The 14226-nt window shown below is 40.6% G+C and overlaps 1 protein-coding gene across 4 annotated transcripts in view; it reads left to right on the top strand.

Annotated features, from left to right (window-relative positions):
- The first annotated feature begins 2592 nt into the window (after positions 1–2592).
- Positions 2593–14226, top strand: part of galnt9 (polypeptide N-acetylgalactosaminyltransferase 9) — a 111446-nt gene continuing 99812 nt past the window's right edge. For all 4 annotated transcript variants that reach the window (XR_003798045.1, XR_003798046.1, XM_029257037.1 and 1 more), the window contains exon 1: positions 2593–3499. Coding sequence is in view for 2 of the 4 variants with exons in the window: in XM_029257037.1 (XP_029112870.1) it covers positions 3259–3499 (241 nt within the window). In the remaining 2 variants the exon portion in view is untranslated. The remainder of the gene's footprint in view (positions 3500–14226) is intronic.

Below are 14226 nucleotides of genomic sequence, written 5' to 3'. Positions count from 1 at the left end.
GGAGCGCATGGATGACTTGGTGACTTCAAGATTACTATGTCCTGTCTCTCCAAAACAAGCCCAGATCATCACACCATCACCATCATGCTTGATATAAGATGTTTGTGGTAACATACATTTTTTGGTTTTCGAAAAATATGCCATTGTGCATAATGACCAAACATCTCCACTTTGGTCTTGTCTGTATGGATATTGTGGTTTGTTCAGATGCAATTTTACAAATGTAAGCCGTGTTCTTTTTGGGCAAGAGGACGAGATAGTGGCACGTATAGATGCAGCGGCTCGGCTCTACCTCAATAGAGCAGTAGCTTTCAGCGCATATTACCATTCTCAGTTACTTTACAGTTACTTTTCACCAGAGACCACCACACTGCTTTCAGGTTTGACACAATTTTCATCCCCTTGGAGATCCTATACTCCCCAAAGCCCATCAGAATTGGCATCTTACCAGCGAGGCAGCCCAGGCGGTGGAGGGAGAGGAAACAGAAGCGGGGGACATGAGCCCAGGCCATGTGCTTGGCTACAGGCTAACCTGTACAGACCAGCACTTCCGAGCCTGTTCATTGCCACCTCCAAGTTTATTAGCAACAAAATGGACGAGATCAGAAGTGCATCGGACGAGGGACTCCAGAAGGAGTGGAGGAGGAGGACTGTGCATCTGTGTGAACAACAGCTGGTGCAGTAGGCTATACATTCCTCACAAACCAAGGCTACATTAGTATTAGAAAATAGCTACATGAAAGGGCTTTCAATATAATTCTTATTTATTTAATTTACTTATTTATTTGACTTCTTTGTTAATTTATTTACTTATTTCCTTATTTATTACTTTATTTATCTTAAGTGCTCTTTCTTTCTGCTTCTGTTGTTCTGTGGACTGCCACACAAATTTTGTTGTATTTCATACAATGCCAATAAAGTATCTCATCTCTGTCACATCCACGCCCACAACACAAGCAACAACACCTGACTCCGCACTAACTCATGAGTAATCACTCACCTTATAAAGACCCTCTTCAGCTCCCGTACCCCTCTGGAATCTCGTCAGGGACAACTGCCCTTTCCTGTGACACTTCTTTCATGTCCTCTGGTTTTCGTTTCCCGACCACGTCCACAGATCCTCGTTTCTGTCCTGTTTGCCGTTCAACCAACCCTTCGCTAAGTCTCTCGACCTCGTCCATGGATCTTCGCTCTGACCCTGACCGCCGATCGACCGACCCTTCTCCTGTCCCCGACACTGAAAACTTGCCTCATCTACTGATAAACAGCGCTGCACTTGGGTTCAGCCATCCCGGCTCCCTGTGTTCCGCGTCACAATCTTATCATCGCAGAAGATTCTTTCTCCTGGCTACCATTCCATCAAAGCATACTTATTCAGTCTTTTACTGATACTGCTATCATGAACTTTATTTACAAAGTTCACCAAGACCTGCAGATACTTAGATGTTGCTCTTGGGGTCTCTGCAGTTTCTCTGAGCATTAAATGGTGTGACCTTGAAATGGACTTACTGGGATGCCAACTCCTGGAAAGATTGGTGACTTGAATGTAAATTTTTAATAATCCTTATCACTTTAGTCCAATGATGGATTTCAGATTGTTTGGAAATTGACTTATTACCCTCCCCAAATTAAGCAGCAGCAGCAATTACTTCTCTAACTTCATTGCTGATGCATTTTATTCTTGACATAGTGTTAACATACACCTGAATGCTCCAGATCACCAAATATCTAAAAGTTCTGCTTTTACACAGGTGGTCATGCTTCCTGATAATTAACTAATCAAGAGCACCTGGCTGCTAATTACCTTATTAATTCCTATGGAAACTGTGTGCTTAATTGTTCTTACATGGTTTCTGCATTTTGTTTTATTTTTTGCTGAATAAATTATTACATGGTGAAAACTATTGTGCTGTCTGTTATCTTAGGCTAGATTTATGTAATTACAGAAGTCGGTGAGGACCAGACGATTATTACTGATACCCTGAAATGGCAAACAGTTGAATTGAAAGAGGGTAGATTTTATTTTTCAAATGACCGTGTACATGTACAGGTACACCCCGGTATAAGGACTCCCAGTTTACAGATTTTTGGTATAACAGCACAAAAAAAAACATTGTACCCCTATGGTCCAACTACTCCCGGTATTAGGTATCTTTTTCTTTCTGGTTGGCACAGTTTTTCAAGTAATTTTATTATAGTCTGAAGGAATAATTAGCTTTTTTAAAATGCTTGTTTTTCGTTCATACACCTCTACTTTTAAGAGGGATCTGAAAACAGACCTCTTTCTCACTTCTCCTCGATCTCGTAAATGCTCAATAAATGTGTAGGTGTTTATGTTTAACAATTTTTGATAAATTGTTTAATAATTCAAATAAGTAACGGGCATTTAAACAATGTTATATAGGCTATTGGATTGTTAAACAAAATGCTTACATGGTTATACTTTACAGTGGAATTGAAAATTGAGGGAGAAAAGGAGACAGGCTGGGGGGTGAGAGAGAGACAGACACAGAGAGAGGAAAGGGAGGGAAGAAGGAGGGAGGGAGGAAGGAGGGTGGGCCCACAGAGAGCTCGCGGAGAGAGGCTGATAAAGAGGAGGCTCTACCGGCTTTCTGTACACAAAAGCCTCCCCACCTCCAGCGCGCCGCACGGTCCAGCATCACCGCCCGCAACCCTTCGGCAGCATGTAGCCGGGGAGAGGATGCTCATGTCCTGCACGTTGCCCTGAGGAGGGACTGTCAAAAGTGCAGTGGATGCGATTTATTTTTGCCCGTATCTGGAAATTAACAACCGTTTTCAGGAGCGATGCCGCACCGCCGACATGAGTCCCGTTTCGTGTGACCCTACGAGGACAGGAGGGACAGTTTCCGCTCCGATGCCCCACGGTCCGTCATTCCTTCGTCCAGGACTCCGGGAGGAAGCTGGGAGACGTGTTCCTGAGGAGGACGCAGTCCTTTCATCGCGCAGAGATCCCGCACCGCTCCTCGCGGTTTGAGGACGGATCCTTACTGTCATCTCCGCTCATCGAGCTTCCCTTCTGCGGGAGAAATCAGCTGCGCTGTGTGCCGTCAGAAACACACGCTCTCACACTCTCGTACACTCACATACGGACACACAGCACTGTACCCATCCGGATCTCCGTGGTGCTGAAGGGAGAGCGCACGTTGCCGTACAGTAATGTGCTGACCGCGCGACGCTCTCTCCCGCACCACACACTCTATGGCTCCATAGTGAGTGTCATATCACCCCCATGCTCTCATGGCCGTGGCACGCAAAATCAAAACTTTGCTGACTGTCAACATCTTGGTGTTCGTGGGGATTATACTGTTCTCGGTGTACTGCAGAATTCAGGATCGCTCCGAAGAACTGGTGCAGGTGGGCAGGGGCTCAGAGTCGAGGATCCGCGGCCGGAATGGTAAAGTTGGCACCTTGGCGGATAGACAGTCCATACTTCAGAGGCTGGAGCATCTGGAGGATGTGGTCTACAATCAGTTAAACGGTATTTAACATCATCACATTGGCCGTGGCTTTTAAAATTAACTACTGTAATAATATAATATTTTCTATTTTCTTGTATGTTGATAAATAGTGATGCATTTGCTCCTTACACATCCTTCAAAGCTCAGTAATCTATCCACATAAGATGTGACTATAATTCAGAAAGTTTGTTTGACTCAGGTCACTAATTCAAATTCATATAAAACTGTTTGTTTTTTTTTCTTTTTTTTTTTTACCTGCAACATATGGGTGTATTGTAGTATACATAATTTGTAGTCATTCTGCTGTTACTTATATTTGCACAAAGTTATTCTTTGCTAAAGTGAGTTAATGCTGAAAATTTTAGAGAAATAGATTTCAGTACATTACTGGAACAAAAACTTTAAACAGTAAGGTAATTTTTAATGACTTGTTGTTCTAAAAATGAATCTGATTCTAGTGTGCTGTATTTTTAGACTAAACGTAAACTTAAAATTAAACTTTAGCACATTTATTTATGAGGTTTTACTGTCTGTCACCTACAAACAAGTGAAACAATATTTGATAATTGCAGATATGCACATCATGACTCTGAGCAACTCATTGTGTTATTTAAAGAGTCTGTGTGCTTGAATGCCAAGTCCCCTATTGCCCTCTACTGAAGTGGTTCTGCACATTTTCTTCAATGTCAGCTTGCTTCCCCAAGGCAATACACACCACAACTAAGACTTGTACTTGCGGAGGGCAATGTAAATGTTTAATATCAGCCTTCGGTTTGAACAGTTTCCTTGGCTGTGCTCTCTGAGATGAGTAAATTAGCAAAAATATAGCTTTCCACAGTAAAGTTTAAAAGGCCTTAAACTTTAAGTAGTGCATATCATACTTCATTCTGGAACACGGCTGATAGTTACACATCTTGCTGAAAATGGGAAACTCCACAAAGCTTAAAAATCTGACTTTAAGCAAACCATAAGTTGGAAAGTCTTTAGATATGCACATGAGAAATGTGTTAATTTCTGAGATATACAGTGCTGCTTGAAAGTATGTGAACCCCTTTTTGTATTCCTTGGTTTTCCCATAAAATCTCTATTTAATGAGAACCAGTCTTTCTCAGCTGACATAATAGGTGTGTAATGACCAATTCCACATTTTGCTTCAAAGGAAATCTGTATGTACTACAAAAATGGTGCAGGTACCAAAATTAGTCAACCCTAAGGTGCATTGGTTAGACCACATAGGTAAGTAGAATAAGGTGTGCAAATCATCATCATTTATTAATTTTATACATTTAAGACTGAAGATAAAAAGTTTATTTTAACATGTTATAGAAGAATAATGACCATTACTGTAGTGTTCACATACTTTTGAGGAACTCTAAATTATTCCTGATTTCTCTTGTTTTTCTATACCTAAAATGCACCCTAGAAGTGCAAGTTATGCTCTGTTGATGTTCTCATATCCATGTACTGCTGAAAGTTCAATTAAGTAAATACCTCTACACTCTCTTAATGTAACCATATAAATTAGTATTTGTTTTACTTACATAATAATACCATTTAAGAAGTAATGGGAAATGGGAATCATACTGTGCACTTATACTGTACATAATTACGTTTGCATATCACTGAAAAAATAACAAAAGGAAACAGAACAGAGTTTTTTGTAATGTTAATTGCAAATCAAAGCCATCCAAGTGCATGACATGACATGAATCTTCAGAACATTATTCTTCAGAACAGATATAAATAGATATATTCTGTTCTACACAATGTACATCTCAGTACATCAGTTCAAAGAGCACAAAAGGTTAACGTTCACTTGCCTCCCCCAGTCCTTCTTAAAGTGGACAAGGCCATCCACTAGCAGCCACTCAAATGCTCCAGCCTTGAGTGTTTTTATTTGATCTTATTATCATTCTGTGGGACCAGTGTCATTTGTATATGAAGGAGGTCACTCTGTCACTTTTAATTATCTCTGTCTTTGGACAAGATCCAGCTTCTCCTCTGCTTAACAAAAAGTACCGTATGTCTACTCACAGCAAGGGCTTCCTTGGGCAGGAGCAGTCTCCTGACGTTTATCCTGAAGGATCCTTTTTTGGGTGAATGCACTTGCTGTCACCATATTTATTTTGCTTGTTTTCATTTTAATTGACACACCTACTTATTTATGCCCCGTTTACAAATGGTGCACATCCTACTAATTGGATCATGTTGCTAGGGAGATGGATCTGAAATCCTTGTGCACCAATAGCTATTACTATGTCACACAGCATTTTAAAGTAATTGCCTGTTTTTCAATTGTTAATTTTCCCAACAATGACATGCCAAGGGATTAAAGAACTGTGCAATTAGATTTAAAGGACATCATCAAAGTATCTTAGCTGTAGCAAAATCTGTGTTTAAAGAATACATTTTTGGGTGTGTTTTTAAATCAATCTGACACTGCTATAATGCTAAACATTTTCTGTTGCTGTACTTGACAAATGGTGAAAGTTACAATTTAAAGAATTGCCATTTCATCAAGACGCAAACAGCCAAGCAAGCAAGCAAATAAATAAGTAAGTAAAACAGTACACAGGACTTGATCATTTATCATATCAGAAGAACAACATGGATTTTCATGCTAAATATTTTTATACTAGGAACAGTAGTGTCCCCTATTCTGGCAAACTGATAAAAGGAAAAAGTGCTATGTGTAATCATACAGCCTTCAAATTTCTTATTTCCTTTTCAGTAAGGAAAAAAAAAAAACATTATGGTCTTTTTTTTAAAAAGGTAGGCAAAAACAAATAAAAATACTTACCCAAATGATAGTAATAATTATTCAGAATGAAAACATAAAATATAAATGATATGGGGTGTGTAGAAAGGATGAAGTCTAAGTCTTTAGTTTGGTCCACTGAGCCAAGTTCATGGTGCTGAAATGCATGCAGCATAGAATGAGAAGTGACAAAGCTCACGTATGAAGAATGTATCTTAAATAATGATATGTAAATGCAAGCAGATATTCACATGCAGGATGTTCCTATAACAGTTGTGAATTAATTCAGTTCACCCTCAGGAAAATCCATGTAATGAATGCATTGCGTTTCCTGACAGTCTGCTGTTTGATAAAGGTTGATCCTTTGTTTCAGTTTTAATTGAATGGAATTAAACACTGTGTGATACTTGCTTCCCACTATGGGTCATTGTGCCACTTTCTAATGTTCCCCCTGTCTGAGAGAACATTGGCAATTTATTCTATAAAGTGAGAAGTGAAGGTGGAACTTTCTGTGCTCCTCTCTGTGATTCTTAATATGCTAATATCCAGAGAGTAGGGGATGGTGATGAAAGCAGGAGACTAGTTAGGGGAGTTATAACTCAAGAGTTGCTGGTTTGAGCCCCTAGCTGGGACTGGTCTGTTGTATCCCTGAAGAAGATGTTTGACTTACTTGAGTAAAAACAGGGGGACAATATCTAGTACTGAAATTAATGAGAAATGGAAATCCCTTACAGTATGTTTGCTGATATAAGAAATAATTTATATACAAACCTGGCAGATATTCTCATGAAAGATTATGAAAGTTGGCTTTCTGAAAGTAAACTGTCTTTCTAAGGAGGTCCTACTAGTCCTATGAATTATTTATGGAAAGAGTTGGCACAATGCACAGTTTCTCAGGCCTGGAATATGGAAAGAAAAACATGAAAACCATGTCAAAAAAGCCAGAAGTTCACAAGGCAGCATATGCAAAATTACTGCAAAGCAAGCGGTCAGCAAGCATTCCACCAGCTGTGAGATTTCACAGTGAGACTCCTGTTAATCATTCCTTCTGATGAGCAGTGTTACAAAGCACTGTATCACCTTTATTTCAAAAATATTTCCCTTATCTTGGAGATTACAAAGGCATGAGCTAGCCACTTAGTTTCTACTTTACTGCAGAAGGTTGCAGTTACCTGTTATAGATTAAATTTAAATTTTACATTTTTTTCATTTAGCAGATGCTCTTCTCCAAAGTGACGTACATCTCAGAGAAATACAATCTGTGCATTACATTAGGAGAAAGAGAGACATAGTTGCAGATGTGTGATTCTTAAGTAAAGCTAGTTTGTTTCTTTCCCCTTTATGCACAAGTAAGTGCATAAAACGCAGACTAGACGATTCCTGATCACCTTCCTACATTTTTTTTTTTTTATAAAGGTACACAGACATTTGCGTACAGTGCAGGAGTAGCAGCTGTATAAAGGTTTATCCGGGCATGATTTAAATTTATGCATGCATGAACATTTACACCTTACATGAACTTTAGAGATCGTGGGCGAAGTCAGTCTGGAAAACGTGAGTTTTCAAACCCTTCTTAAATGTGGACAGAGTTTCAGCAGTCCTGAGTGAAAGGGGGAGGTAATTCCACCACAACGGAGCCAGAACTGAGAAACTCCGTGCTTTACCTTTCGTGTGCGGGACCACCAAGCGGGCAGAAGTAGATGAGCAAAGCAATCTGGTTGGGGTGTAGCGACTGATCAAGTCTTGTAAATAGCTACTGTAGGAGCAGTTCTACTGATGCATTTGTAGGCAATAACCAGGGTCTTAAATTTGATCTGACTGACAGCTGTGGGAAGCCAGTGCAGAGAAACGAGTAGAGGAGATACATGGAAATGCTTCGGCGAGTCAAACACAACTTGTGCAGCAGCATTTGTATCAGCTGCAGAGGTTTGATGGCAGTAGCGGGAGGGTCACACAAGAGAGAGTTACAGTAGTCCAAATGGGATGTCACCATGGCCTGGACAAGTAGTTGGGCAGAGTCATTTGACATGTGTTATGCTGTGGGTTGTTTTTCTGCTTTATGACTATGCAGGCAATGAAACTGGTGCAAAGTTAATTTAAGTACAGGCAGTCTCTGGGTTATTAACGTCCGACTTGCGTATACCCCGTAGTTATGAACCACTCCCTTACTGACCGGAAGTTAGTTCTTTTTTCACCCTTAAATAACAATCAAATGAAAACTTCATAATTAAGCCTAGCATATTAATGTGTTTCACGTGTGTGCGTACATGCACGCGCAGCCTCTTTCTCTGTCTCTGTCTCTCTCTCTCTATTATAAATACAGGCAGTCCCCGGATTACAAATGAGTTGCATGTCCCCAGTCTGTCTTTAATTCGGATTTGTACATAAGTTGGAACAGTTAGGAATGGTGGGTATCTAACTTCAGTTTGTAAAATGTTTGTCTTAGGATATCGTATATTGTGTACTTTTCCATGCATCAAAAAACAATAAACTAATGCTTTTGGATACACTAAAACATCTTTCATATAATGGTAAGAATAATAATACAATGTAATGATAATAACAGCAATAATAATAATAATAATAATAATAATAATAATAATAATAATAATAATACAGTGTAACTACAGCATTTATAATTCAGAGAGACATAGAAAGAGATAATAAATGTTACTACTGTCATGATGAAAAGAGGACACAGGGGAGGCTGGACCCAAGTGCAGGATTGTTTATTCAGAATCAAAAAACTATACATGTTCTCGTGGTCATTCTCAAACCTACCTCGCTTTGCTCTTCCAAGTCCTGTCCCTCATTGTTCCCCAGTCCTGTTCCACATCTCTTTGGTAATGACCACCTGCCTTGTCCCTCGACCATAACTTTGGATTCTCGTCTCTGTTAGTTTGCAAATCAACCAACCATTTGCCCATCCCCATCCGCTTGGGTCCAGCCTTCTCTGTGTCCTCTGTTCATAATGACAGTAGTGACATTTATTATCTCTTTCCATGTCTTTTTTATAAATACTGTAGTTACAATTATTATTATTATTATTATTATTATTATTACTGTTTTGTTATATGAAATGTTTTATTGTATCTGGAAGTGTTTCTTTAATGTTTTTATGCATAGAAAGGTATACAATGTATTATACAATGTGCCTAACTGTTCCAACTTATGTACAAATCTGACTTAAAGACAGAGTGAAGACATAGAACGCTTTCATAATTCAGGGACTGCCTGTACATAAATTTAGTGTTTGCTGTAACTTAATTTTTGGTGTTTAAGCAGAAATAGTAGTCAAAGTTTTTTGTGTTGAAAAACTGATGTTAAAGCAGATATATTACTTTAGTTAAAATATATTTGAGTTGATGAGGGGGTGCGGTGGCGCAGTGGGTTGGACCACAGTCCTGCTGTCCGGTGGGTCTGGGGTTCGAGTCCCGCTTGGGGTACCTTGCGACGGACTGGCGTCCCGTCCTGGGTGTGTCCCCTCCCCCTCCGGCCTTACGCCCTGTGTTGCCGGGTAGGCTCTGGTTTCCCCGTGACCCCGTATGGGACAAGCGGCTCTGAAAATGTGTGTGTGTGTGTATATTTGAGTTCAGGGGATGCGGTGGCGCAGTGGGTTGGCCCACAGTCCTGCTCTTTGGTGGGTCTGGGGTTCAAGTCCTGCTTGGGGTGCCTTGTGACAGATTGGTGTCCTGTCCTGGGTGTGTCCCCTCCCCCTCCGGCCTTACGCCCTGTGTTGCTGGGTAGGCTCCGGTTCCCCGTGACCCTGTATGGGACAAGCGGTTCTGAGAATGTGTGTGTGTGTATTTGAGTTCAGAAGTGAGAAATGTTCAATATCTTTATTTGCTCATCATGTTTTACTATACTAGTGATCTTGAGGGTATGATCACTTTGGCACTGTGCTGTCTGCATCCAGAAAAAACAGCAACAGTTAAAAGGGACAATTCCCTTCTTAACGTTACTGTGAGCAGCTTTTTAAGATGTAGAACTGGTGTTGGCTATTGTGTCTGGCTAGCCAATTAGGCAAGAAAAGATCTTCAGTCTTGTTCAACAAAATATTTTGGGTCAAGGAAAGTCAAGAAAAACTGAGGTCAGGATATTGCAGGAATATTACATGGAAATACACTGGAGAAAATCAACCAACCAAGCCAACCCATTCTATCAATTCACAAAGATTTCTCAGTGCTCAATTATACATGTGTGGGAGCTTGTTGCGTTTTGTAATTATTTTTTTTTTTCTTTATGGACAGCAACTCCCAGAATGTTGTACAGTTTAACATTTTTTGTACTGCAACTGTATTCTTTCTCTGTGTTTCGATATAGCATTGTTGTTTACAAATGTTTTTGTACCTAATGTATTTCTGACGGGGGGTGCGGTGGCGCAGTGGGTTGGACCGCAGTCCTACTCTCCGGTGGGTCTGGGGTTCGAGTCCCGCTTGGGGTGCCTTGTGACGGACTGGCGTCCCGTCCTGGGTGCGTCCCCTTCCCCCTCCGGCCTTACGCCCTGTGTTGCCGGGTAGGCTCCGGTTCCCCGTGACCCCGTAAGGGACGAGCGGTTCTGAAAATGTGTGTGTATTTCTGACCTCTGCGGCATTAAAAATTCTTTGCAGTAGACTTCCTGGTTAATGCATAAATAAGGATTAGAACATTATCGCAGGATCTATTCTGTAGCTAAAAATTGATTGCTACTGAAAAGGAAACTTTTTTCAAGCCTTCAGTCCAAGGGATTGTGCGTCTCATATCAGTATGCTCTGAAAGGACTACAAAGAGGACTCCAGATAGTAAGCGTCCAAATTGCATTGCACGCCACTGGAACTGCTAGGATACTTCCAGTGAATCTGGGTCAAAGGATGACAACCTATTTAAAAGCTTCTATGATTTATGTTCTGCAAAGTATAACCTTTTCATCGAGGGATGTTCGCAAGGTGGTGCCCTGCCAGGAAGTGCTCCATCTCTGCCACTTGTGCAAAGGACTAACAGCCTTTAGTTTGGACATGGAAGTGCAGACTTCAGAGACACACTGTGAGCCAGGAGGTAGAGAAAGAACAGACTCATCCTGTCAGGTCCCCTGACTTCTTCTGAATGTGAAAAAAGCAGGTGAATGTGTGCAAGCTTGTGCAAAATGCTGTCTGTTGTACTTATCTGTTGTGGCATAACTAAGAATGAGGAAGAAGAAGACTGCAAGAGTGCACCACAACAGGAGCAAAATCAAGCAATGTAAACTAGGAACACTTTACAATGGTGTAATGACACACATACATGCCATTGAAAGGTAGTGATGATGTGAATGTCGCTGTTGTTTCGTCGGGACTTCTTTCACTTCCGGTAGCTTGTGACTCAGGATTAGTGTACCCTCCCTCATTTAAAACCTTTTGATTTGCAGCTATTATTAGCTACTAAGGATATTTTATAATGACAGTACCTATGTGACTAAGAGCTGAATGCTGTAGTGCTGTAGCTCATAGGAGACTTTGGACTGATAATTTAATCCTTCACTTCTTGAACAGGTCAGCATCAAAACAGTTTTGGAAAAAGGTCACATACTGATGTTATAGATTCTGGTACAGAAGGTAATTTAGTACTCAGTATATAGAGTTTTAATCTGAAACTTATTCATATACAGACATTGTTATAGGCCCCTTCTTTGAGGTCCTTACCTAGAATTACAACTGCATAAATTTATCTATATCAATGGCATTACACGCTGCTGAAAATTAAGCTGCAATACAAAAATGTGTCATCTAAACAGTAAGAATTGATACTGTAATAAGAGGAAGCCTCTGAAAGTATCTTGACCATTTAACTGAACTGGGATAGAGCAGCTCTCATATGAATAGTTGAGAAAGTGTTCAGCATTCACATTTCTTCAATTGACAATGATGAGAGGAACAGAAAAAAAGTGTGGCAGAATTCATGGCTTACTCATATTATTTCCACATTACTTCTATAACACCGGTGATGAAGCAGCATCACAAAAAACAAAGAGCAAAACACATTCCACAGTAACACTGGGTAATTTCAGAGAAATAACAATGACAAAACATTTGTAATGCTAACAACTGTAAACAACACCCACAAAGAGTTGTTGATAATGCTCAAGGACATTTAAAATTCTTGCATTAAAGACCATTCTTAAAATGATCTTTTTACAGGCAAAGTATTTTGGAGTAAAAATAAAATTTGCTTGGCTGTATTGTGTGTTGTTGTCGACGAGGACCATCTAGTCAGACTGGGAGAGGGGCGGGAGTGCATTGTACGTGCGCAGATAGCTGATTAGACCGATTTGCGCATGAAATGTTCTCTGACACTGCAGACATGTGATTGTGCCATTTTGCTGGGAACAAGTGCCTCGAGATTTCCATTCCTGTCATTTTTGCATGGCTAAAGTTGTTTTATTAGCTTCATACAACACAGCGCCTTTATTTATGGAGGTGGGCCATCTCGTTCTGTTCTTTGCAGATTCTTCCCAGCTATCCGTGTTAATGCCAAATGCCTTTATGGACGATTTGAGCATGTCCTTGAATCGCTTCTTCTGACCACCTCTAGATTGGTTACCTTGGGATAGCTCGCCATAGAAGAGTTGTTTGGGAAGCCGTAGGTCTGACATGGGTACCAAGTGACCTGCCCATCTAAGCTGGGAGTGCATTAGAATAGTGTGAACACCTGGTAGGCCAGCACGGGCGAGAACCTCCGTATCGGGAGTCTTTTCTTGCCATTTAATAGCAAGAATTCTATGTAGGCATATTGTGTGAAAGTGTTTCAGTTTTTGGGAATGACAACTATAAACTGTCCATGTTTCGCTCGCATAGAGCAGTTTAGATAGTACGACTGTGTGATAAACAGCGAGTTTCGTCTGCAGACGTATGCCTCTTCTTTTCCACACGTTTGAATGTAGTCTGCCGAAGGTTGCACTGGCTTTGGTGATTCTTGCATTCACCTTGTCATCGATTAGAACATTTCGGGACAGTGTGCTTTCAAGGTACGTGACCTTATTAACTGTACTGAGCCTTTTTCCATTTATTGTGATGTTAGGCTCGTCATAAGGTTTTCCTAGAGCAGGCTGGTGTAGAACTACAGTCTCCTTCGTATTTATGGTCAGGCCGAAATCATTACAGGCCATAGTGAACTTGCATGTCGGCTGCTGTAGTAGCATTGAGAGCACAGTCACCAGCAAACAGAAAATCCCTGATGGCATCTGTTGCAACTTTGGTTTTGGATTTCAATCTTTTAAGGTTTAAAAGTTTACTGTCAGTACGATAGTTAATATGGATTCCAACATCTTCCTTGCTAAAGGCATCAGTCGACATTGCCGAGAACATAATACTGAACAATGTTGGTGCAAGAACACATCCTTGTTTGACTCCATTTGTGACAGGAAAGGGCTCAGATATTACACCGTTGCTTTGGACTCTGGCCCGCATGTCATCATGAAACTCTCTCACTAATGAGATGAATTTTTTTGGACGACCATACTTTGCCATGATTTTCCACAATCCTTCTCTACTAACCATATCAAATGCTTTCATTAAGTCAACGTAGGTGGAATATAGGTCAATGTTCTGCTCTTGACATTTCTCTTGAAGTTGCCTCACACAAAACATCATGTCGATAGTACTGCGTTCTTTACGAAATCCACATTGAGTTTCAGGTAGGAATCCTTGATCAAGGTGTGCAACAAGACAATTAAGCAGCAGCCTAGCAAGAATTTTGCCGACACTGGATAGTATAGAGATGCCGTGATAATTGTCGCATATTTGGCGGTTCCCTTTATGCTTGTACAAGTGGATAATTGAGGCATCCTTGAAGTCTTGAGGTATTGCCTCCTCCTCCCAGATTAGTTGAAAAAGTTGCAGCAGTTTCATGGTCAGTCCCTGTCCACCTTGCTTGTAGATCTCGGCTGGAATGAAGTCTGTGCCAGGTGTTTTTCCATTGGACATCTGATAAATCGCTTTCTGTACTTCTTCAAGGCTGGGTAATTCATCCAGGGAT

Source organism: Scleropages formosus, chromosome 12, assembly GCF_900964775.1.
Source record: "Scleropages formosus chromosome 12, fSclFor1.1, whole genome shotgun sequence".
In the NCBI taxonomy this organism is placed as follows: Eukaryota; Metazoa; Chordata; class Actinopteri; order Osteoglossiformes; family Osteoglossidae; genus Scleropages; species Scleropages formosus.
This window is presented reverse-complemented; position numbering and strand designations above follow the sequence as displayed.